Source organism: Anolis carolinensis, chromosome 4 (assembly GCF_035594765.1).
Source record: "Anolis carolinensis isolate JA03-04 chromosome 4, rAnoCar3.1.pri, whole genome shotgun sequence".
Taxonomy (NCBI): Eukaryota; Metazoa; Chordata; class Lepidosauria; order Squamata; family Dactyloidae; genus Anolis; species Anolis carolinensis.
Window position 1 is genome coordinate 151,362,861 of NC_085844.1, and position 26,082 is coordinate 151,388,942.

Here is a 26,082-nt window from a genome sequence, read left to right on the forward strand (position 1 = left end):
CAGTGAACAAAATTAGTCAAGAAATAGTTTTTCAGCTACATGTTCTAAAGCAAGGCAACAGGAATTCTGTGTATTTCAGTAAAAAGCTTGTTCAATGTTAGTAAATGTTTTCCCTTAACACTAAGCCTAATTGTGTCTGACTCTGGGGGTTGGTGCTCATTTCCACTTCTAAGCTGAAAAGCCAGCATTGTCTGTGGACACCTCCTGGGTCATGTGGTCGGTATGACTGCATAGAGCACTGCTACCTTCCTGCCAGAACAGTACCTATTGATCTACTCACATTTGCATGTTTTTGAACTGCTAGGTTGGCAGAAGCTGGAGCTAACAGCGAGAGTCCACCTCACTCCCTGGATTTGAGCCACCGACCTTTTGGGTCAGCAAGTTCAGTAGCTAAGCGGTTTAACCCGTTGCGCCACTGGAGGCTCCATTGCTACATATTCAAATAATGTATTTAAAGCTATTGGGACCTGCAAGCTGAAGTAGCTCTCACTCCAAACTGAAACCCAATCAGCAAACAAGCTTCAACAAAATCTTGGCTTTGTTGGCAGCACTCTCACATAGGATAGCATTACCTGACCTTTGTATGGACCCTTGTACATGGTCCATACTCATTCGCCACCATAGACTGGCCTGCAGATCCAGGGCAGATGCTGATTTTGGTCTCTGCTATTCTTGAGAAATCTGACCCACCCACCATGGGCAAGCTTCAGTCACCAATTTGTGCGATGCAAAGAGACCACAAAGACGAAAAACAGGTTGCTTACCTGTAACTGCGGTTCTTCAAGTGTTCACCTGTGCCACCACACAACCCATTTTAGCTCCCCTCTTTCAGATCTTTGTCAATTTCACATCAGATTTGGAATCTGAGAGACAGTAGCTTGGCGGCCTGGAACATGTGTGGTATATGGAACGGGGCAAGGTGTCCTGCCAAAACCTTTCCAAACGGAGTCGCTACCAGGCACAAAACCCATTTGTGTGAGAGCACAGATGACTACTCAAAGAGTCAGTAAGTTGTATATAAGCAACTTGTTTATATTTATATCACTAAGAATAACATTCCTCAGCTTGGTAGAAATGCATAACATTTTAACTCTACAACTACACTCCTACACATGTCTACTCTGAAATGAGTCCAACAGAGTTCAACAAGCCTGATCCCCTACTGAGTAAATATAGGACTAGACCTTTGAGTTTATATTAGTATGATTTTTTTAAACAATTGAAAGATCTTGGGAAGCCTGAATTTAAAAGATGCAGGCCAAAAAAAATCAGTATATATATAAATACATTTCAATATTTTGTTCCCTATCAGAAAGCCTATATTTAAGGATACTGTCATTTAAAAAAATAATACCTGTGTACTTTAAACTGTTTTCCATCAATCCAAATAGTAATATCTGAAAACCAGCATTTTGTGTACATCACCAAGAGATCTTTTCCTAAGCCAGATGCAGTTTCTGTTTTAGAATTAATCAAAGAAAGGGAAAAAAATGTTATTTTCATTTATTATATTTATATCCTGCTTTTTCTCTCTTAAAACAGACTCAAAGTAGCTAACAATGCTAAAAATAATGCCATGGACAATTTCAAACCAACAGCACATAAACATCAAAATAGAATTAAACATCAAAGTATTAAAAATAGTTAAAATCATTAAAATCATTACACAGCTATTAAACCGTATTTTGTAATCCACTTATTAATAGACCATTTGTAACTCGTATTCTATTTTAAAAGCTCATTCAGTACTTTTGTATTTGGGAGACATAAATCAGCAGCATAGCAAGGAGCCCCTGGTGGTGCAATGGGTTAAACCCTTGTGCCAGCAGGACTGATGATCGAAAGGTAGGCGGTTCAAATTCGGGGAGCGGAGTGAGCTCCCATCTGTCAGCTCCAGCTTTTCATGTGGGACTCTGAAAGAAGTCTACCACAGGATGGTAAAACATCTGAGCGTCCCCTGGGCAATGTCCTTGCAGATGGTCAATTCTCTCACACCAGAAGCGACTTGTAGTTTCTCAAGTTGCTCCTGACATGAAAGAAAAAAAGGCAGCACAGCACATGCTGTGAATAGCTGAAATATTAGGTTTCTGTCCCCACCAATACCAATATTTTGACTAAGCCTAGATGCTGATTTGTGTTTTTCTGGGGGAAGCAACTAATAAAGAGCCCAATATGTCGGTGCCTATGGAAGAAAATATTAATCTTTGAGAGAAATGGGTCATCCTTCATATCAGTGTTTTGCTGACTCCATGATGCAACTCTAAGATAGAAATGAAGCGTAAGAAACATAATATAGTCTGTAAGGTTGGAAGAAGGTGGTGTTTTTGCATGGTGAAAAAAGGTGCTTATCACTCAATAGTGAGTCAGTTTCACATTCCCCCTTTTACACCCCTTTTTCACTGCACGTTGGGCCTTTTGCACTAAAAACCTGCCAACAATCATGTTATAATGGTTCCTATTACCCTCCAGCTGAAGAATGGGGTAAAATTTCAAATGAATAATCAATAGACCCAGTTATACAGGGAAATTGTAATTGCTGACTCTTTTTTCTGTCTCACCAATTACACTGGAATCATCCTCTTCGCAACGTATAAAGCAATTCTCTCCTGTTACTTGAGAAATAGTGCAAATATTGCTGTCTATACTCACTGTTGCAACCTTGATCGACTGCTGTAAGGCTCCTTTATTCAGGAGCCAAGTTACAAGAGATTATTATGAATCACGACATTGCCAGTGGAATGTCTGCAAACCCTGTTGGAGATGGTTAACAAACCCACACTGGCATTTAGGTGACAAAAGAAAGCCATACACCACCATTTAAACCTCACCTGACACAGTTACATTGCCTTCAGCATCAACCGCTTCCTCAGGAATTTCTTTTGCAACAGATTCTGTTTCTATGCTTTCGTTTGAGGAATACTGATGACCAGATGTCCTTTCATGATTCTCCAGGCAGTGCTCGGCTGAGATGTGATCATTCTGTAGATGGTGAGCTTGAAAACTTTCATCTTCCTTTGTAAATCTAGGCTTTGATATTTCTTTCTCGAGAATCTCTTGCTCAGCTTCTTTAATGTTTCTGTCAGACGAATACACAGCCCTAGAAAGAGAAAAATCAGGCTGCAGTCTCATGCAGAGATATGTGAGAGGACCATAAGCCCCACACTGACCTCAGTGGGGCTTCCTTCTAGTTATACATATGGTGCCAGCCTGTAAAACAAAGTTGATGCAGTGCAAAAATCCATTGTATTCTAAGCTTAAGCAGCTCAAGACATGGATTTTTCTCTTTATGAGATCTGCTGGCCAAAGAAATCCAAATAACTTGTGTTTGTTATAAGTCACAGGTAGGAGGAAACCTGAACCCTCCTATCCAAATCTCCTAATGTTGCATATAGCTACTTAATGCTTTTCTTGTCTCCATCTTAACCATTTGGATAAATGAAGGTGTGGTAAAGATTTCAAACATTAAATTTAAAAATGATGAACACACAAACTGCAAGATCATATTTTCTGCACAGAAAAGAAAGTACCCAATGTCAGTGTCTAAAAGACTGGCCAAATATAAACTTTAGGGTTGTTGTATGTCTTTCGGGCTGTGTTGGCCATGTTCCAGAACTTGGCCACACAGCCCGAAAGACATAAAACAACCCTGTGATCCCGGCCATGAAAGCCTTCGACAACACATACACTTTAGGATTCAATTGGCACACTCAAGAACTATTTGAGGATCCTACAAACTTCTCTCTTCACTCTTCTGCCCTTTATGGGAGAAAAGGCGGAACAAAGCAGACTCAGCCAGCATTTCAAGGTGCATGCCCGGTCAAAGGGCTTTTCCACATTACACAAATATAGTGCTATGATTCCACTGTAACTGCCACGGCTTCAGCCTATAGAACCCTGGTAATTGTAGAAGAAGCATTTAAATTTTTCAGCAGGAAAGCTCTCACAGCTCACCTAACTGCAAATTCGAGGCTCCTTAGGGTGGAAACATGGCAATTGACATCAATTCATGGTGGTATAAATGTGCAACGTGGATAACCTCATAATGTCAAGACTCAGCAGGCTGTTTCAACAGAATCAGATTCAACCAGCAACTTAAAAATATTAGATAACAGAGGAACAGATCAATTCCTCTATATGAGGAGGGGAAAGCCACTCTTCCTTACTTTCAAGGCTGCAGACCAGTTGTTCTCCTATCTTCTTTCTGGTTTGAAGGGGCAATATTTGGGGCTGAGCTTAGCACAACAGGATAAACCACTGTGCTGCAGAAAAATCCTACTGATCGACCCCAGGCTGCGGATGAGCCCCCACCGTTAGCCCTAGCTTACCTGCCCACCTAGCAGAGTCCAAAGCAGAAATATGAGTAGATAAAATAGGTACCACTTTTTAGTGGGGAGGTTATAAAGGCGCCTTTAAAGACATTGATTGGGAGGATCGGGAAGAGCTCCTCAGCATGAAAGATTGAGCAACAGCAGCCCCCCCCCCTGCCCCCCGCCCTGAAGTCGAGCACAGCCTCCAAAGATGCTGGAAATAAAATGAGAAAAAACTGCCTTTACATCCTCTTTGTTGTCTGTCCTTTTTAATTGTATAGTCAACATTGAATTTTTCCGTATATGTGTTCTGTAAAGCCGTTCTGAGTCCCCTTTGGGATGAGAAGGGTGGGATATAAATACTATAAACAAATAAATACATATTTCAAGGTCTTAATGAGTTGAAAAGTGTTGAAGGTTGTAGAAATAAATAAATAGATAAATAGAAGCTTTACCATAGTTTCTGAATGAAGATAAACCCTGCACTATAATAACATGTCACTCAGGCTTCTGTAACAAATTACAGTACCTTTACTTCAGTACAAAAGTTCAAACATGGCAACAAAATATATATGTCTTTTTGAATTCACACAGAGATCATGGGAATAAATAGTCCCCTTAAATATGCCTCATTTGCCTTATAAATAACTAGGTTTCGGAGAGTATGGCTGCCATTTCCTCCCTGACCATTTTCAGTCAGCTCTTTCCTCCCTCTCCGAGATGAAAGTGGCAGTTAAAACCATTTGCCTCAACACCAAGCTAGAGGCAGCAGCCAATCGGAATTCTGGCTCCTGGCTGGCTCAACCAATCAGCTGCCTTTCCAGTCAACTCATCCCATCATGGTGTCATTTTACAAACCCTCACACCCTGCCTTTACTTCTTCTGTGTTGTCTGTCCTTGTTAATTGTATAGTCAACATCAAATTTTTGCCATATATGTGTTCTGTAAAGCCGTTCTGAGTCCACTTTGGGGTGAGAAGGGTGGGGTGTAAATACTATAAACAAATAAATAAATATTTCAAGGCCTTAATGAGCTGGGAAGGACTTGCTGGCCAGATTACCTCATGTATCATGGATTTCCCAGTTCCAAAATAAAGAGTTAACCTGGCCCACCATTTCCATTCTCTTCTAAAAACAGTCTCTTCCTGTCTTCTGTCAAAGAAACAAAACAAACAAGAAAAACTATTTGCTGGTTGTTTATACAATCTAGATAGAATGAATACTTCCAGAAATTTGGTTTTTTTTTTACAGAAGTGATGAATATGGTATGTATGTATACAAAACAGATGGATCATGCTTGAACGGTAATGGTTTAATATTTTGTAATTCCAATATGACCCAGTACATAAGTCCCTACTGAAAGAAAATGTACCCAAGGTAAGGATGCACAGATGCCAGGGTATCTATATATATAAAAGAGTAATGAAATTTCGGCCTAGGACAAAACAACAAAACTACACATCTCAGAAACACTAAACCTGCCAGCACAACTCCTCATCCATGCCTCTACGTTCATACAACAAAAAGCTCCAGCTACTCCAGAAAACGGCCAGGCTTTGAGACTGCAAGGCTATTCACTGCTATCCCACCTGGCCAACAAAGGATTCCCATAAGCCACAGCAACGCGTGGCCAGGCAAAGCTAGTATTATATAATAGTAAGATTTGGAATAAACAATACTCTGGATAATGTTTACAAAAAACACTAAGGTATTTTAGTTGGTCCCCCCCCCCAAATCTTAACAAACATTTAATAGACACAATATGAAAATGAAATGGCAAATAACTTTCACTGTTCAATAATGTAATAGAAAACAAGATTTTGTATCTTTGTCTTATATTCAAACAAAATTGATTCTTTTTGGAAAGGCTTGAAGAAAACAATTTCCTAGAAAGATCTGTTTGATGATATGCATGAATTTATGGAGTGTTAAAAAGAGTTCTCTTTTAAGGCATAAACACTCTCGTCCAAATCTGTTCTGAAAATGACCTCCAGACAGGCATGCAAAATTGTACTCTGAAATCAGATGAAACGTGTCTGTGTTTATTAGTCAATTCATAATAAATTCCAGAAAAATATAACATAGTCCTTCAGTTGAGATACCTACCTCGAAGCTACAACACTCTGTTATCAGACAAGTCATCTCAATTAAGGTTGAAAAAATCCTCTTCCCTCTGGGAGATCATGCTGACTTAACTGCTAAAATTTTCACAATCTGTTGCAGGGGTCATAAGCTCTCAAATGCCACAACAAATAAGGAATAACTTTGGCCAAAACAAGAAAGGAGAACACTAATTCCCAAATATAAAAGTCAGTTGTAAACATTCTGTGGCATATTTTCAACATTCAGTCACACTTTTGCAAGACCAAGAAACTGATCCCAAGTTTTGAAGTCAGGAGAAAGTTGGATTCGAATTAAACATAACTTTCCTATGCTTTGATGAAATGCAAGGAGAACAGCTGCCACTGTTGTTGTTTATTCATTTAGTCGTTTCCAACGCTTTGTGACCTCATGGACGAGCCCAGGCCAGATCTTCCTGCCACCCCTCACTTCAAGGATAATATCCATCCATCTTGCCCTTGGTTGACCCTTTTCCCTTTTTCCTTCCATTTTGCCCAGCATCATTATCTTCTCTGAGCTATTCTATTTTCTCATTATGTGGCCAAAGTCCTTCATCTTTGCCTTTAATATCCTTGCCTCCAGTGAGCAGTTAGGCTTTATTTCCTGGAGTTGGACTGGTTGGATCTTCTTGCGGTCCAAGGCACTCTCAGAATTTTCCTCCAACACCACAGTTCAAAAGTGTCTATCTTCCTTCACTCAGCCTTCCTTACAGTCTAACTCTCACATCTATAGGTTACTATGTGGAATACCACTGCTTTAAGTATGCAGATTTTCGTTGCCAGTGTGATGTCTCTATCAGCTGCCACTAACTCCATAAAATATCTTAAGAAAAGGCTTTCTATGTAGCTATGAAATTGTAGGATTTAGGGAAAGGTTTCAATCTACTGCATATAGGAAGGCAACTATAGGTTGCCCTACTCAGTGCACATTTAAGTTTCTAGACACACAATGAAGATTATCCTAGGGAATGGGGGTGGAGAAGGGGGTATCTACTGACCCTGCTTAGTTTGTAAGCTTCCTACTAAAGGTCTCTGGTTGACCACTACAGGAAAGCCTTTGGTCTGATCCAGAAATAGACTTCTTATGGATCCTGCAAGATATGTAAGAAGGTAGCACTTTGTATTTTGTTTGACTATATTATATATCTCTTATCTTCTCTGAGCCGGGAATGTGTCTTTTAGTGTCCATTTTTACATCACCATATATCACAATAACATAATGTTATGTGCACGCCTTCCTGTAAACCTTGGTGACAAATATCCAATTAGAAATTTGTAAAATACAGCATATAAGATACAGCTATGATTACTACAGCACTGAACAAACTAATAATTTCCAGCCATTCTGTAGGTATTGGTGATGGGAAACTGGCATGCCTTTATACAAAAAGACGACAGCAGGAAAGAAGAAATATAGCCAAATTAAAAAGAGAAAGGGTGCTTACTCCTGCTCTATCTGTATCCTGCATTCGCCTGTAACTCTAAGCTTTTGTGTCTCAGGAAGTGGGGTGTCCTCTCTCTGTATATTTTAATTTATGATAATTGATTCAGTTAATAAATATTTGATATGTAGGCAGCTCTTCATTTTGGCCAAGAATCCTGCAGTATTCCCTACTGTATGACTTATCTGCAGGAGGCAGCATTAGTCAAGTACACTATAAGCAATGTGCAGAGTTGTAGAAACGACCCAATGGCATCTTCACATTCTTAAGTGAGGTGACCTTTGACAGAACCAAACAATGCAGGAAGCCTTCATGGTTTTTCAAAAAGATTTACATCCCTGTGCAACTAAGCCCTGACTGGTAGGTTTAGGTTCAAAAGTTGGCCTTAAATGTAATCTTAAAAGGGGCAGTCATTGAGTACTTAGATAGGGACATGTCACTTTTCCAAAAGTCAGTGGCTAGAGTGCGGGATTGACAGATCTGAGTATTATTGAAATACCATTATATTCCACGCTTCATCATGAGATCTCAGAGCAGTATATATATAAAACTAATTTACAAACAATATACTATTTAAGACAAATACAACTCACAAAGTAACAAGTTAAAGCAGGTTAAAACTGCTCAAAATCATGTCCAGAGGGCCCTTGGTATTGACTGGAGTTTGTTCCAGCACCAAAACCCATGTATGCTGTGTGTGTGTGTGTGTGTGTGTGTGTGTGTCAGGAGCGACTTGAGAAACTGCAAGTCGCTTCTGGAGTGAGAGAATTGGCCATCTGCAAGGACGTTGCCCAGGGGACGCCCGGATGTTTTGATGTTTTACCATCCTTGTGGGAGGCTTCTCTCATGTCCCCGCGTGGAGCTGGAGCTGATAGAGGGAGCTCATCCACTCTCTCCCCGGGTGGGATTTGAACCTGGCAACTTGCAGATCAGCAGCCCAACCTTCAAGTCACAAGGCTTTAACCCACTACTCAAAAAGGCGTTTCTTACATAATATGACAAAATTAAGGTTTTGTTTGGCTTTTGGAAATTTTTAAAAAATATTTTCAAGCCATGGATGCAGTATTGGTGCATGACTGAATCTGTAGATCAGGAGTACCCAACCTTTAGGCTTCCCTGGAAGAAAAAGAATTGCCATGGGCCACATGCTAACACTTACAATAACTGATGAGCTAAAAAAAAATGTGCATAATTTTCATGGTATCTGCCATCACAGAGTAGCAAATGGAAATCTTCTCATAACCATTCTAATTATGTGCCGCCCCATTCAGAGGGTCTTTTAAAATAGCCAAGCAGATGTTCGGGACTATTTGCAATTATAATGTGAATTATAGATAACACTCCGATATTTGCAGACATAACATACTCTGATTATTCCATTCCATTCCATCTACAAAGTTAGCATTCAAGAACCATGCAATTGGATTACCAAAAAAATGTTACCATTTCAAGTAAGTTTACAATTTTGTGTTGGGCGTTCATGGGCGTTCCACAGACAAGCTTGCTGTCAATGATCTACTCTGTGGATACAGAGGGACAACTCTACGTGTACATTCGGAAATACTTAAATAGGTAACAAAGACTTAAATACAAAATCCTGTTTTAGCTTGGTAGCACAATTAAGTCAATGCTAATACCAACTGGGCCTCCAAGGGCAGGACATTCTCCACTGAGTCATGAAGTTCACTAGGAGACCCTAGGGTCAGTCACTGAATTGAGAGTCGCCATCTCGTCAAGGTCAACAGACACAAGACAGCAATAGGATTTCACTAGAGTCCTTAATGTGAGTAATTTATCAGCTGGAGCCCCCGATAGCACAATAGGTTAAACCCTTGTGCTGGCAGGATTGCCGACCGAGAGGTCGGCGGTTCGAATCCAGGGAGAAGAGTGAGCTCCCTCTCTCAGATCCAGCTCCCCATACGGGGACATGAGAAAAGCCTCCCACAAGGATGGTAAAACATCAAACATCCGGGCATCCTCTGAGCAACGTCCTTGCAGACAGCCAATTCTCTCACACAAGTGATCTGCAGTTTCTCAAGTCGCTCCTGACATGGAAAAAAAAACAAACTTGTCCACTGATGAGGTAGTGTAACACACAAGGGCCCTTTCACATTATAGAATTATAGGATAATTATTCCACTTTAATTTTGATTGCATCACAAGGGAACACTAAATGATAGTCTGGTGAGGCACTAGTGTTTTTTGAATAATTTTATAAACTAGCACCCCAGGATCACATAGGACATTGCCATGTAAATAAAATGGAATCCCAGTGCTATGAGAAAAGGAGTAAAGAAAAATGTTAGAAGAGGCTGTTGTCAGTGAGGAGTATCTGAAATAGGTACTCCTGAGGCTCTCATTGAGTGCAGGTCACAGTTGTAAGAGCAGCAAGTGGCTGGAGTCAGCACTACAGAAATAAATAACAGTGTAATTTGTTTAAATATCTTGAGGAGATATTCAGTTCTTTTTCCATACCTGGGAGTTTAGAAAGGGGATTAGTTTTTATATGAATAGTCTAAGGACAATCAAAGATATAAGATAACAGTAAGCTTGAATAACCTCTTTTCACTAAGGTGTCAGAGCTGGAATTACATTTACTTCACAGAGCATTTTAAGAATGAGGGAGAAAGGAAACGGAACAAAATAACTGCTTTCAAAGGGAACTAAATTAGGAATCTGGAAAACAAAGCTTTAAATGCAAATTTTTAAATGGGACATAGACATGAGATAGCAGACTACCAAAAATAAAATTAAAAAACATAATAGGAATATCACCTCCGGTAGCTGCTAAAACTAATAAAAAATCATAATTTCTTGCATAAGCTTTTGTTTCATTTCACAAGCTACAGATAGAGATAAGAAAATTCAATTATTATTGTATCGTAAATGTTCAAAGTCACCAAAGTAAACAACATGACTAAAACAGCTCCCAGAAATGCTGGTTAATCAGCATAAATTTAGACTTCATAGCTTTATTGACAGTACAAATTTATGTTAATGTATTTATTATTTATTGCTTTTGTATACAGCCCAACAGGCAAAACATTGTGGGAAGTTCATAGTATAATGGTTAAAACCATACAAAATACATTTTACAAAACACTATAAAATCAGAAGTATATTCAAGCAGCCTGAGAAAGTCAACAGCAAAGGAAAATAGCAAGGATATAAATGGAGTCATTTACAATCTCTTTGACACCATAGCTCAATGCTTTCGAATCCTGGGATTTGTGGTTTTGTGTGGTACCAGTACTCTGGCAGAGAAGGCTAAAGACTTTGTAAAACAGCAAAGTTCATGATTCCATAGAATTGATCCTGGCAGTTCAAATAGTGTCAAACTACATTCATGTCACTGGCATTTAGGTATATTTATCATTATGGAGGTGTAGCTTCAAGTAGAAGAGTAAGGTAAAGGTAAAGGTTTTCCCCTGATATTAAATCTAGTCGTGTCTGACTCTGGGGGTTGTTGCTTATCTCCATTTCTAAGCCAAGGGTCTGGTGTTGTCCGTGGATGTCTCCTAGGTAATGTGGCCAGCATTTTTCGAACCGCTAGGTTGGCAGAAGCTGGTGCTAACAGTGGGAGCTCACTCTGCTCCTCAGATTCAAACTGCCAACCTTTCGGTCAGCATGTTCATCATCTCAGCGGTTTAATCCACTGCGTCACTGGGGGCTCAAGTAGAAGAGTATTATGACACATTTCCAGTGCTGCCTCCAGCTCTGTTGTGGGCATTGAAGCAATAGTAAATGGGGTGGGAGGAGAATATGGATTATGCAACAGATCAATAGATCAACACATCGGTTCAGGTTCAGAAACAGGAAAGTCAAAAACTAAACTAATTTGCTCTAGAAGCCAACACAGCTAAACTGAGGCCACCATGCTTGGGTTAGTTAGATCATGAGATAACCGGATTCACTGGAAAAGACGACAATGTTCAGCAAAGTTGAAGGCACTGGGAAGAGGCAATGACCATGTTACAGGTGGATTGACTCAGACAAAAATCCACTTCCCAATTTTACAAGACCTGCAAACATCATGATCTCTTGGAAAATTGCTGTAATTAACACAAACTTTCAGCACATAACTACAACAAAAACTAAAACAGTTCCATCCCTCTGATCGGAAACATGGATGAAGCACAAAGTTAAAACCTTTGCTACAGCTTATCCAATTGAGACAGCTGGCAAACACCCTAAAATTTACGTACAATCCAGCAGACAGGAGTCAAGTCCATAAGCAATTCCTTTTAGGGATATATATCTTTTTTGGTACATTTTTGGATGCTAGATTTGAGTAAATATTATACAACTGTCCTAAAAGGCTTTTTGCACACATGAATTGTAAAATATAAAAATACATTATCTACACACAAAACTAATGTAGACACTCACCCTAAAACATAAAAATACCAGTATGCTGTTCTCCTAAAGCCTCCTCATTAATCCAATTAATTTGATTATTCAGTTGCTAATTGGAATTGACCAAAAAATCGTTGTTTTTGAAGCTGTGGGCACAGAAAGAACCAGCATTTCTCTTTTTCAGTTGATGGCGTGACAATGAAATTCAGTATCGAATTTCTAAGGTCCTGCTAGCAACAATAAAGGTTGCTAAATAAAAAGGCAGGAAAAAAAATCAGGAAAAGAGGGAGAGACAACAGCAAGGAAGTTGACATGAAAATGAAAATTCACCATCCTCACATTATATTTGTTAATAACAGTAATCCAATTCCACTTTGCGGCATCAGATCTATAATACTAATATGACTTCTGTACTGTATATAAATAACCTTTGACCAGTAAAAGAAAACCGCTAGTAATCAAAAACTGTGTAATTCACAGGGGATCTCCTGGAACAGGGTTTCTACTTTTATAAAGTAGTCAAATTAGCATATCCTCTTCCCCACAGGCCTGAAACTCGCATTTAATTAAGCAAAAAGTCACTCACTCTTGCGTTACGCAGAGAACATCTACCATGCAATTTCTGATATACTATGGACTTTTGGTGGTGACGGCGTTTAGCCCTTGCGAGACAACCTGTCAACATGACTCTTTCTTTTCTGAGCTGATCCAGCTTTTCACACATTTTGTGGAGAAAATGACTTCTAGGCCACATGGACAAAAAACTACTAGTTCATTCGCTGGAGAGGATCAATACTCCTGAAGGGATGGCTGAAAAATCCTGAAAATCAGTCAAGTCAACCGAGAAAGTAAGTGGACTGTCAGAAGAAAAAAAAGCTCTGCTTCCATCTCTTCCATGGTGTTATATGCCTTCAAGTCAGTTCTGATATATGGCAACCCTAAGGTTCTTAGCAAGATTTGTTTAGATAAGGTTTGCCATTGTCTTGTTTTTAGGCTGAGAGTGTAACTTGCCCAAGGCCATTTAGGGGCAAGCAGGAATTTGAACCTTGGTGTCCCAGAGTCCTTCAACACATCAATATGAACATATTTTCAAAATTCAAAGTACCACACCACACTAGCTCCTAGCTCCTACCTCCCCACATCTATCAAGAAAACATAAGCATCACAAAGCTTGAGAATGCTGCTTTTTTAAATTCCACTTTCCAGAACACCCCATCGAAGATTGGAAGATAACAATAACAATAATAAAACTTTATTTATACCCCACCACCATCTTCCCAAGGGGACTCAGGGCAGCTTACATGGGGCAGAGCCCGGATAGCATTTTGGCATCATAGTCCCACAAGCTTGTTTCTAAGGTCTGGAATATTGAATCCCTCCTCTGCTTGCCCACAACAGGCAAATAGAGATGTCTCCAAGCTAGTCACTTTTGTGAGTTTATTTTTCCAGCTTCACAAAGAGCACTAGCCTTGATTCCGGCAAAATTTGCCAACCTAGAACACTAGTAACATGTTTTGTGGCAGGGTCACCAAGGGAGCTGTATATTGCAGTGGCCTCTCCTGGTGAAATGGTCTTCTCTGTCTCCACTTGGATTCCGGCAATCTGCCACATTACCAGGCTTTCCACAAATGAATTGTGGGCATTCACAATAGGAGACAATCAAGGAGCATATTTAGAAATAAATTTCAGATGGATTAAATCAGTGGTTCTCAACCTATGGGTCCCCTGATGTTTTGGCTTTCAACTCCCAGAAATCCTAACAGCTGGTAAACTGGCTGGGATTTCTGGGAGTTGCAGACCAAAACATCTGGGGACCCACAGGTTGAGAACCACTGGATTAAATGTTCACTTGATGACCCCAGAATCTCTAGGAAGGAGATCCTGTTACCTCTTCAATGGAACTATTTTTCCTATTATTTTTCACTAATGCGGGGAATTGAGAGAAGCTTCCCATAAAGATGGTAAAATACCAAAAAACATCCAGTATCCCCTTGGAAACGTCCTTGCAGGTGGCCAAGTCGCTCCTGACATGAAAAAGAAAACTGATGTGGACAGAAGAATTCCTTTAAAAAAAACACAACTTCCTCACATCACAAATTTTCTAGGAAGCTCACCAAAATGCAACTTTAAAAACAAAACCCCATATTAAAACAGAGGGGGGCAATTAAAAATAGAGTTATTCACAGAATTCACAACCAAGTATCTTCCTTAATTTTGGAAAATGCATTAAGTGCTAGAAGTGTCTTAATGAGAAGCCTGAACACTACATTTAGAAGACGTAGATCCATCGCTAAGCCTTGGGGAAAATGAAATTGTTCTTTCTAAACCGCATTTTGTGAATAAGCTAGCTATTATGTTGCTTGTTTTACAATAACTGAAAACAAATAAAACAGGGGCAACATGAAATACTGGATACAGAGAACTGTTAAACCAATATATATTTTGTAATTCACAGCTATTAATCTCATCTGGATACATTATTCACACATTTAGCCACTGAGTTCTGCAGGGCTTACTTTCTGGCAATCAGCTACAGGCATATTTTTCTTTAAGATGCTTCACTAATACAGCATTTTTCAATTACACAGTTCTGTTTACAGCATTTGTTTATGGCTCAGTGTCATTTTTTTGGATTTTTAAATTTATTATTACTATTTTGAATATATTTTTTTAGATCTGGTGTTATTGTGCACTTAATAACAGGTAGTGTAAAGAGGTTTCCTAATCTTTATATGCACATGTGGGGTAAAAGCTGCGATTTGCCTTTAATTGATGATCACTTTATGGAGTTAATCTGGAACCTAATCCTCCATATCTATCAAGATTGTAGCATTAATTGTACATAACAAATATATCCCTTGTTGAGGTGTCAAGACAGAAAGCAATCTTTTAAAACACCCCCTCCATATGCATCCTGAATGAAAAACAAACAATCTGTGAACTTAGTTGTAGACATACAGAAACACTGGAAAGCAAGCTTTATTGATGAATTCCAGGTTATTTACCTTTCAGCTTAATGAAGATAACACTGAAGATCTATATAAAAGATTATTGAAGTAACAACACTACTTGTTGGTAACAAAAAGATGATCCTCTGCTCCTCTTTTCCTTAGTCCAGGTCTGCACAACGTGTGGCCTTCCAAGTGTTTTGGACTTCAGCTTCCAGAATTCCTGACCACTGGACAAGCCAGCTTGGACTGCTGGGAGTTAGTCCCAAACACCTGACGGGCCATAGGTTGTGCAGGCCTGCAGTCCCATCTGATTAAAAATTTGTGAAATTATAGTTTAACATATGGTTATCCATGAAAACATAAACAGTAAGACCTCCATATTCACTGGGATAGGAGCACAGGACCCGTGTGCAAGTGAAAAACCTTAAATGAAGAAATTGCAATTTTTTTTACCTGAGAGAACATTTCTCTAGGAATTTCTAGATCTTCCAGCATGATTCTGCTGGAAGCTGGCCACAGAATCTCACTGGAGGATCTAGAGCAGTGGTTCCCAATCTTTTTTGACCGGGGACCACGTTGACCAGGGATTGACCAGGGACCAGTCTCTAACATTAGTACCAAATGGGTTACAAATCAGTTTTTGGTCAACTTTCTATTCAGTTTGGTTATTTGGGGTGCTGATTCAGAAAATTGCATTGGAATTGTCTTGTGTTTTTTCTAGTTTCTTATTGTCCTCTTTAATCTCTTTGATATCTTCCTGCAGACCCTTCATTTCTTTTTTCATTTCTGTGAATTCTTCAGTTAGATCATTCTTCATTGTTAACATTTGGTCCTGAAACATTTTTTGATTGTCCAACAATTCTCTGGAGTTCCCTCATTACGTCTTTCAAGTTTACTTCCTCTGGAATTGATCCTCTCCTTGAGGCGGATTTTTTATCCTCCATCTTTGTTTTTGGGGTGGCCATCTTTATTTGGTGTTATGTCTTCTTTGTTTTTTCTTGATCAATTGGGCGAATTTAAGTATTAAATCGTTAACAATATTTCCTCTACTGTACCAATTGATCCTATTTGTCTGTTATGGGGGAGAGAAAAGTCAGAGAAAGAGTCACTACACCTTTTTTCCAAATGTCACACTTAATCTGGTGGGGGAGGTAAACTCTATAGGGTTGGTGTGTTATATGATAAAATTGATGTTAAGTTATATATTAGTTTATATACCCAAATCACAATTTATTTTTTTATTATTATTTTTTCCCCCCTTCTTTCCTCCGCTCCTCCTCCTCTTCTCTCTTCCCCTCCTCTTCTCTTCCCCTGCTTGGCCCCTCTTATTTTATCAGTTTATAGAGATTTTTCTCATTCCCTCCTTATTCCCTCTTATCTTATTTCCGTCCCACTCCCAGATTCTTTTATTCACTTTTCCTCGTTCAGTCAGTTTCTTATACTTCTTCTCTTCATCCGTCTCCTCTTTCCACTGGCCCCCACTTCGTCTGCTTCTCGTCCTCGATTCTCACCTCATTCCTCCCTTTCCTCGCTATCCCCGTCCGCCGCTCCGTCAGTTTCGTCTGCTTCTCGTCCTCGCCTCACTCCACACGCCTCCCGCCTGGGCTGACTGTCCTCTTGTCACTCACTTCTCTCCTCTCCGTCGAGTCTACTTCTCATCCTCGACACAGACTCTTGCATGTTTCTCACCTCCTGTCACTTCTTTCTCCCTTCTCTCCGCTTTTCCGTGTTCCGCAAACTCCCGCTTATCCTAACTCCTCAGTCCTCCTGGACTCTATGGTTGGCCTACCATGAGTCTTAGGGTACTTTCTTGCTTCCTTACTTCCTCTTTTCTTTATTTCTTCCACTGTTCCCTTTCCGGCTCACTCCCTTTCCGGCTCTCTCCCGTCCATCCGGGGTCTCGGACTTCTCAGTGACGTCAGCACTCCACTAGACCAAACAATCCGGCCTCAAGGTCGATCCTCCGCTCCTCTTCCTCCCACCTGGCAATCCTCCAAGTAGGTTTTTTATATAACAGTATATCCGTACAGTAAATGAATCTGACCTTTATTTCGTCTTATTTCTTCTAATTTGGTCAGCGATTTTCTTATATAGATTTTAGCTTATATTTACTAAATTTTCGCTCCTTCCCGTCCCTTTTAGATTTTTCTTTTATCAGTTAAGGAAGTTAAGAGAGTTCTCTTGGAGGGAGAATAGCATACCTTGCTCTCTTTTATCGTTCTTTTGCTCTTCTTTTTTTCCGTTTTCTGTGTCAGACACTAGAACCGTGGACACTGTGCATCGATCCTTTCTTGTGGGTTTTTCTTTTGCAAAAGTTCTCCCAGTTTTGGGAAGTGCGGCCGGCATCCGTTTTCGGGCTCCTTCCGTCCCGTCTGTTCTCTTCAGACCTGCTACCACCACCCTTGCCGGACCTCTCGGGCACTCCCCTTGAGGGAGAGCGTCCCCTGAGTCTCTCGGCAGGGTTTACGATGGTTTGGCTGCCTCCGGAACTCGATCCGTCCAGAGTTGGGGGTGTATCCAACCCCTACTCGGTCAAAGAAGAGTCTGTTGCCCTGAGAGCCCTCAGGACACATGACCGGTCGCCATGATGCCGCACCCGGAAGTCTAAATTAGAAAAATTGGAATTAAAGAGTGCCAAATTAGAAGAAAGACAGGAAATTTTAGAAAGGAAAGAATTAGAGTACCAAATAAGAATAAGAAGTATAGTAGAAGAACCAAAAGAAAATATAAAACAAATTGTAACCCAAATCCTAGCAGACCTGCTACAAATACAGGATGAAGAAATGGAGAATAGCTTAGAGAGAGCATTTAGAGTAACTACGAACTTTTCTAAGAGAAACAAAGTAGCTAGAGATGTGGTGGTACAGTTTGATAGAAGGAAGATAAGAGAAGAGGTATTGAGACTTAGTAAAAAAAAACACTATTAGGTTTAAAGGAACAAAAGTAACAATTCTCAAAGAATATTCATCAAGTACGATGCAAAAAAGGAAGAAATACCTCTTTCTCACGGAAGAACTCAAGAAACGACAAATTAGATTCAGGTGGGAAAGAAAAGAAGGTATTATGACCACCTATAAACAAGAACAACACTGAAGAAAAAGCCAAGGAATTCTATAAAATGTTAATGAAAGAAAAAACGAAACCCAATCCAACCATCAGTCCACTGGAAGAAGAACGAGAAAAAGAAAAGAGCGAGAGCCACCTCCCCAGAAAAATATACTACCAAACTCGGGACACAGCCGCCAAATCTAATAGATTTAGAAGAACTAGAAGGAAAAGAAGACTAGAAACAAAGTATGGAATTAAAATGTCACTCAAATAATATTAATGGATTAAATTCACCTAATAAAAGAAATAGACTATTCAATCACCTAAAGAAGTCGAGATTTGATTTAATCGCCCTCCAAGAAACTCACATCTGCCATAGACACTCCGCACTGTTATCCCAAAAAAGATTAGGTATAGAATTCTCTTCCTCAGCTAAGGAAAAAAAGGGGGGGTAGTCTTATACATCAACGAGAAATTAAACCCTTTGCCAGCCTTTAAAGGTGAGGACAGCAGATGGGTGGGCGCAAAAATCAGGCTACACAACCAGACAATTCTAATTTGCAACATATACGCACCAAATGGTTCCAAAACAACTTTCCTCGAAAATCTAAAAAAGGAAATAGATGAGCAAGAATATGATGACTTGATAATCTTGGGAGACTTTAATGGAATAATTGACCCAGAACTAGATAAAAAAGGAGCCTCGTTAAAAGAAGAAAGGAAAAAGAAAAAAAATCAAAATCAGGTAAACTGCCAAATAATTTCAGGAAGGCACTTCACGAATGGGAACTAAGAGATGCATGGAGGTCCCACCATGAAAAAGAAAGAGATTTTACCTATTTTTCGAGCAGACATTACATTTGGACTAGAATAGACATGGTTTGGATGACCCCCCTATTGATCCTCAAATTAGGAAAAATTAAAATTCTTCCCCGATATATCTCGGACCATTGTCCAATAGAATTCATAATAAATAAGACACGGAGAAACTTTAATTGGAGACTAAATGGAAATCTTATCAAAACAGAAGAAGATATCATAAAAAACAAAAAAATTCTCAAAGAATATTTTGAAATAAACAACACAACAGATGTCCCTTCACAAACAATCTGGGATGCGAGCAAAGCATATATGCGTGGACATTTTATCCAACAAAATGCCCAGAAAAATAAATTAAAAAACGAGACAAAGAATAAAATATATGAAGAAATTAATATAAACGAGAATAAATTAAAACAGGAACCAAATAACGGGAAAATAAAACAAGATCTGGAAACACTGAAAAAACAAATGACCTTCATAGATTTAGAGGAAATAGCCAAAAAATGGAAATTTCTTAAACAAAGAGAATTCCAAAATGCTAACAAACCGGGAAAATGGCTGGCCTGGAAAATTAAAAAGAAAAAACAGGATAGAACTATAATGGAAATAATTTCAGAGGAAAATTCATACACATCAGAACAGGAGATAGCGGCCGAATTTAACAAATTTTATAGCAAACTATACTCGAAAGACCGTATCAGAAAAGATAAAATAGGGGAATTTCTTAGTAAGCAAAAACTAGCGAAAATATCAGAAAAACAGAGAGAATTACTAAATAAAGAAATAACGGAGAAAGAAATCCTAAAAGCGATAAATAATATGGAGAGTAACAAAGCTCCCGGGCCAGATGGATTGAATGGACTTTATTATAAAACCTTCGCGGAAGAAGTGATCCCATTTTTAAAGAAAATCATGAACGACGTCTTGGAAAATAAAGAAATACCAGATTCTTGGCGCTACGCCACGATAACAGTAATTCCAAAGGAAGGTCAAGACCCCAAAAATGTCAAAAGCTATAGACCCATATCCCTATTAAATTCGGATTATAAAATATTTACAAATATACTTGCAGAGAGAATGAAGAAATTTCTGACTGAATGGATAGGAGAGGAGCAAACTGGTTTCCTGCCCCAAAGACAAATGAGGGACAATGTGAGAGACATTATAAATATAATTGAGCATTACGAATGTATAAAAAAAGAAGAATTGGCTTTATTAACAATTGACATGGAAAAAGGATTCGATAATTTAAATTGGGATTTTTTTAAAATTAATGATAAAAGAATTGGACATGGGATTTAAATTCACCAATGCGATCAACCAAATTTATAATAAGCAAGAGGCGAAAATAAAAATAAATTCACTCGAATCCCAATACTTCAAAATTCAGAAAGGAACTAGACAGGGTTGCCTGTTGTCTCCTCTCCTATTTATTTTTTCGATAGAAATTTTATTAAACACAATCAGAAAAGATCCCCAACTAAAAGGCACTAACATTAGGAAATACAACTACAAAATCAGGGCATTTGCAGATGATTTAATTTGCATAATAGAGGACCCAATAAAAACAATGAATCTATGGCTATCCAAATTTAAAGAATTTGAAGAAATCAGAGGACTAAAAATAAACATGGATAAAACTATGATATTAACAAAAAATATGACAGATTCCAGACAAAAAGAATTAACAGAAAAAACGGGTATCCAAACCAGGAAAAAGATCAAATATTTAGGTATAAATTTAACAGCCAAAAACTCTCAACTCCTGGAAAACAACTATGACACCAAATGGAAAGAAATTAAAAGAGACCTGGAGAAATGGAAACAACTTAAACTTTCACTACTAGGGAGGATATCAGCAATAAAAATGACCATATTACCAAAAATGACTTTCCTGTTTCAAAATATTCCAATCATAAGAAGTACCCAAAGATTTAAAAATTGGAACAAGGACCTGAGTAAATTTATTTGGATGGGGAAGAAACCCAGAATTAAAAGAACATACTTGACAGACGAGAAAAAAAGAGGGGGATTAGGTCTACCTAATCTCCAGCTTTACCATGACGCATGCGGATTAACATGGATCAAAGATTGGGCCACACTTCAGAAAACAAAAATTATAACATTAGAAGGGGCGGATTTAAGATCAGGGTGGCATGCATACCTATGGTATGATAAAAAATTAATAGAAAAAAACTTCGGGAATCACTTCATTCGATCTTCGTTAATGAAAATTTGGGACAAATACAAAAGAAGATTTCATTCGAAAACACCATTATGGATCTCACCACTCGAAGCATATCAAAGAAAGGAATTAGGAAGAGAAAATTGGCCAAGATATAAAGATATTTTAATTAGGGTGAATAATAACTATCAGGTTAAAAGCCAGGAAGAATTGAACAATCAATTCACAAATATAGGATGGTTCCAATATATCCAGCTAAAGGAATACTATAACAAAGATAAAAATCTAGGATTCGAGGACAAGGAAGGTTACTGGGATATGATCATGAAATCAGAAAGAAAAACGATATCAAAACTTTATAAAAAAACTATTAGAATGGGAAACAGAAACTGACCTAGTCAAGAATTGTATGTCAAAATGGGCAAAAAAATTTGGAAAATCAATTCAATTAGCAGATTGGGAAAAAAGTTGGAATATAAGGCTCAAATTTACTTATGCAACTGATATGAAAGAAAACTGGGTTAAAATGTTTTATAGATGGTATTGGACACCACAAAAAATTGCAAAATTTAATAAGAAAGCATCAAATAAATGCTGGAAATGTGGAGTAGAAGTGGGGACATTCTACCATTGTTGGTGGACATGCAAAAAAGTGAAAGCCTACTGGAAAGAAATACATTGGAGAATTCAAAAGATGTTGCAGATTAGAATTGATCTGAATCCAAAATACTTTCTCCTGGGGATGTTAGACATAGATAAAGATAGAAACAAGGAAATCCTATTTAATTACCTAATCACCGCAGCTAGAATGAATTTGGCCAAATTTTGGAAAGATAAGGAGATGCCGGAGATAAAAGGATGGATAAATAAAGTCTGGGAGATTATGAATATGGATAAACTAACATATTTACTACAAAACAACCACGGCAAACCGATGAAACAGACAAACTGGGAAATGGTCAAAAACTATCTGAAGGAAGAAAAATATAATGTGATTATTTAGAATAGAATATAAGACAAGACCTATAAGATACTGAATTAGGTGTTTTAAGACGAATCTATAAAGTAGAGACACTAGAAAGAACCGGTCGAAGAACTACAACATAGTTTAGAATTAATTAAGAAATCTACAAGATACTGTGCAGAGATGGAAGTCAATGTTATTTTAAGCTGGTGTGGTGGCTGGGTCCCTTTGTGTTTGTTTTGTTTTTGTCTAATATTACTCTGTTATTATCCCAATTCCCTATTCCCCCCCTTAATGTCACGTTATTATGTGTTTTCGTTTTTATTTCATTGTTGGTTAAAAACACTAATAAAAATTATTCAAAAAAAGAAAAAGAAAATTGCATTGGACAGACCACATCAGCTCTAGTTTCTGATACACAACATATGCCATCCAGCAGTTGCCATCTGGTCACCAACAAAAAACGACATTTAATAATCTAGAGCTGATATCGTTTATCCAATGCAATGTTCTGAATCAGCACCCCAAATAATTCCAGGAACAGGCCTAAAAACAAAGACATCAACTTTTTTTTTGGTTCGGCTGTGTTATTATCTGTAGTAGTAACTGTGAGATCACAGACCATATTTTAGTTCTTGCGGACCACTGGTGGTCCACAGACCACAGGTTGGGAACCACTGATCTAGAGATTCCTGGAGAGCTATTCTCTAGAAACCTCTAGGTCCTCCAGTATGACTTCTTTTTAAAAACACCCAGGAACACATGTACTTAATTGAGATACATGTCTAGATACAGTGATACCTCGACTTATGAGTGACCCAACTTGTGGGGTTTTTGAGATACGATCCATTGCTCTACTCTTTTTTGCTTCAAGATACAAGCAGAGATCCGAGTTACGAGCTAGTATTCCTTTTTCTGGCCTTGTCCTCCACCACCATCTCTCTTCCCACAAGTCCCTCTCAAATCCTCCTACCACTCTTTTTTTCTCCACCTCCACATGATGGTGGGTGGAAGCATTTGGTGGTGGCGTGGGAAGGGGGCAGTAGCGTGTGCATGAGGTAGCGGTAGCACGAGCATATTCTTTATCAATCGCCACTGAGGAGGAGGGAGGGAGGATGGTAGTGGTGGGTGAGGAGAAGGAAGTTGTGGAGGAGAAGGCCTTCCTGTCCCCCTCAGCAAGCTCCCTAGGGCTGGTGAAGGAGTAGGGGGCCTTCTTCCTCTCTCTCCCCCTGAAAAGAGGAGGGGAAGAGATGAGTTGGTTGTGGGTCTCTCTTGAGAGACTTTTGGAAGGAAAGAGGCGGAGGAGAAGGAGGCCTTTGTTTCCCCCCTCAGAGAGCTCCCTGATTTTGACAAAAAAATTGGTGTGGTACGTTGGGGGGAGGGGGGCTGGAATGTATTAATAGCATTTCATTTCATTTCAATGAGGAAATTTGATTTTACATATGAGCAAACTGAGTTACAAGCTTGGCCACAGAACAAATTCAACTAATATGTCAAGATATTACTGCCTATATTAACATTAATGTATAGGGGAACCGTTTTTGATAGGCTATGTCATTAAGTCCCTATGTTAAACCTTGGACAAAAATGTTATATTATAAGACGGGGGGGGGGGGGGGGAGGGGGGAATCTCAGGTGTTCCAAAATTCTCTTCTGCAGCCGTAGGTCAGACCCAGGGTTGTAGCCGGGGGGGGGGGGGGGTTAGAAGTTCAAACCCCAATTTTTTTTCAGGTTTTTTAAAAAAACCTGATTTACTCATGAATTTTGACTGATTAACCAATGAGTGTCCACTGAAGTGTATCTATTTGGAGTGTCCCCTGAAGTTTATCGATGAAGCCTGATTTCTAAATTATTTTGCATTATGGAACTACTCTTCATGATTTGCTAAAAAAAAGTTTCAAATCCCCCCCCCCCCCATTTTTTTTTCTGGCTATGGTCCTGGTCAGACCCATCCCTTGAGGACAGTTTCAAAAATACAAGTCTGTTGGAAATAGCAACCTTCCCAAGCCTCCACTAGTTGTTTGTTATAAACAACTATATGTGTGTTTTGGTTTGCAATTTGATCTTAACTCTTTTTGTGGGAGGGACTGCAGACCATGTGATCAAGTCTGGGTTTGTTCAGGGGTCTGGCCCCATTTTAGAAAGGCAGACGTCATTAGACTTTCAATGCAGAGACTTCAGTAGGAACAGTAAGCTGTACAGAAGCCAATAGACTCCCTTGGTACAACAGACTGTTGATTCTAAGAACGATGCCCCATGTTACCTATACACAAAAACTACTTCAAATCTACTTGTAACCAGATTGATAAGCTAAGTACCTGTATGCTGAATATATGACGTTTCTGAGTAAACCAACAATGTTACTTTTTAAAGAAGTCTGCTTATTTTTGTCTCTTGAGAGCATGATTTCAAGGCAAATATATTTTAAGGGAGAGTAGATGTTTTTTGGACAACTAAAGGAACACTTCTGTTAACTCTGCTGTGTGTATATATGAGGGTTTTTTTGTGCATTGCCATATCTTTGTCCCCCACAGTTCAAAGAGATATTTAGGATATCAGTTTAACAGCTGAGAAATCTAATTGCCTTGCATGAATGCTGATTAATGTCATTTTCCAAAAAGGGTTATGACTCTAATAGGTCATGATTTTTACCAAGAGGTTTTGACATCATTTTCAAAAAGGTAATGACTTCTAACAAGGTCATCCCATTCCAAAGATCATAAAATCCCCAAAAGATTCTGGAGATTTCCATTTTCTAAAACAAGTTGATGACCTACTATCAAAGGCACCAGGATCTAACAGTGGGTCCCAGACTAGCTAGGCCCAGATAACAGATAGCCTGGGAGGGGTTATAAGAGGGTTTTCACAGTTATTCAAAGCCTATCGCCTGTCCTGTGGGACAAGACTCCTTGAAGATTTATTATTTGTTCGTCAATAAAGACTTGGTTATTTCTTTAAAGACTTCAAGGCCATCTTTTCAGGAAAATTCCTCGACGACCCTTCTTTAGGCCCCTGGCTTCCCGCTGGGCGTAAAGCGTATGTCCTATATAACAGACAGTCAGTCACAGGCCCAGCGCGTGACAGAACATTGAAATAGGTAGCTGGTGGCTTCTGCCACCCGGGAGTAAAGTAAGGACTTGAAAAAGCTAAAAGACAGTGCATAAGGGAGCCAGTTCAGGGCCATTCCAAGCCTCCATTACCTGCTATCCATGTGAATGTGTTCCTGCATTTTCGGCCATCTTGGAAGACAGCCCATGTGACCAGAAGGGAGGGGCCGGTGCATTCCTCCTTTTTTCCAAGTTTGCTACATTTGCAGCAGCCTCTGCAAAAGCAAGCCTTCCACAACAGTTTGCAACATTTTGCTCCAGCAACAGAAGCAAGCCTTTCCCGCCCTTTTTGAAGCAAGGCCTCACAGTTTGCTACATTTGCAGAGTTCCAGCCCTGCAGAAGCAAGTCCTGCACAACATTTGCTACATTCGCTCTGCAGAAGCAAGCTTTCCACAGCAAATTGCAACATTTTGTTCCAGTAGCAACAGGACTAAGTCTGTACAGTGCTTGCTACTTCATCTACCAGGTGCCTGCAAAAAGGGGTTTTGCAAACTCCTTGGTGCTTGCAGGAGTTTGGTTTGCAACTGATTTATTGCTGTGTTCTTATTTCTTGATTTAAAGTAATAAGTTTTGAGTGTGTTTTGTAACTGCATTGCCATTTTGTTTGCTTAATTTGTGATTATGGCTCATACCCTAGGCTCTGCAAAATCAGAGGGAAAAGCTTATAGTTTGAGATCTCAGGGTTCAATTCATCCTACCCAAAAGGCTTTAGACCTGCTTTTGCTAGAAGAGGCTCAGCTGACAAATAAGGCTGAAAGCGTCTGGCTTTCTATTGTCAAC

The 26,082-nt window shown here is 39.1% G+C and overlaps 1 protein-coding gene across 1 annotated transcript in view; it reads right to left on the bottom strand.

The window, feature by feature from the left end:
* The window catches only part of btbd8 (BTB domain containing 8), an 85,424-nt gene that overhangs the window by 37,506 nt on the left and 21,836 nt on the right, over positions 1-26,082 (bottom strand). Inside the window, exons 3-4 of the mRNA XM_008109245.3 lie at positions 2,829-3,097; positions 1,355-1,457 (exon numbers count right to left, since the gene is read on the bottom strand). Coding sequence (XP_008107452.2) covers positions 1,355-1,457; positions 2,829-3,097 — 372 coding nt within the window. The remainder of the gene's footprint in view (positions 1-1,354; positions 1,458-2,828; positions 3,098-26,082) is intronic.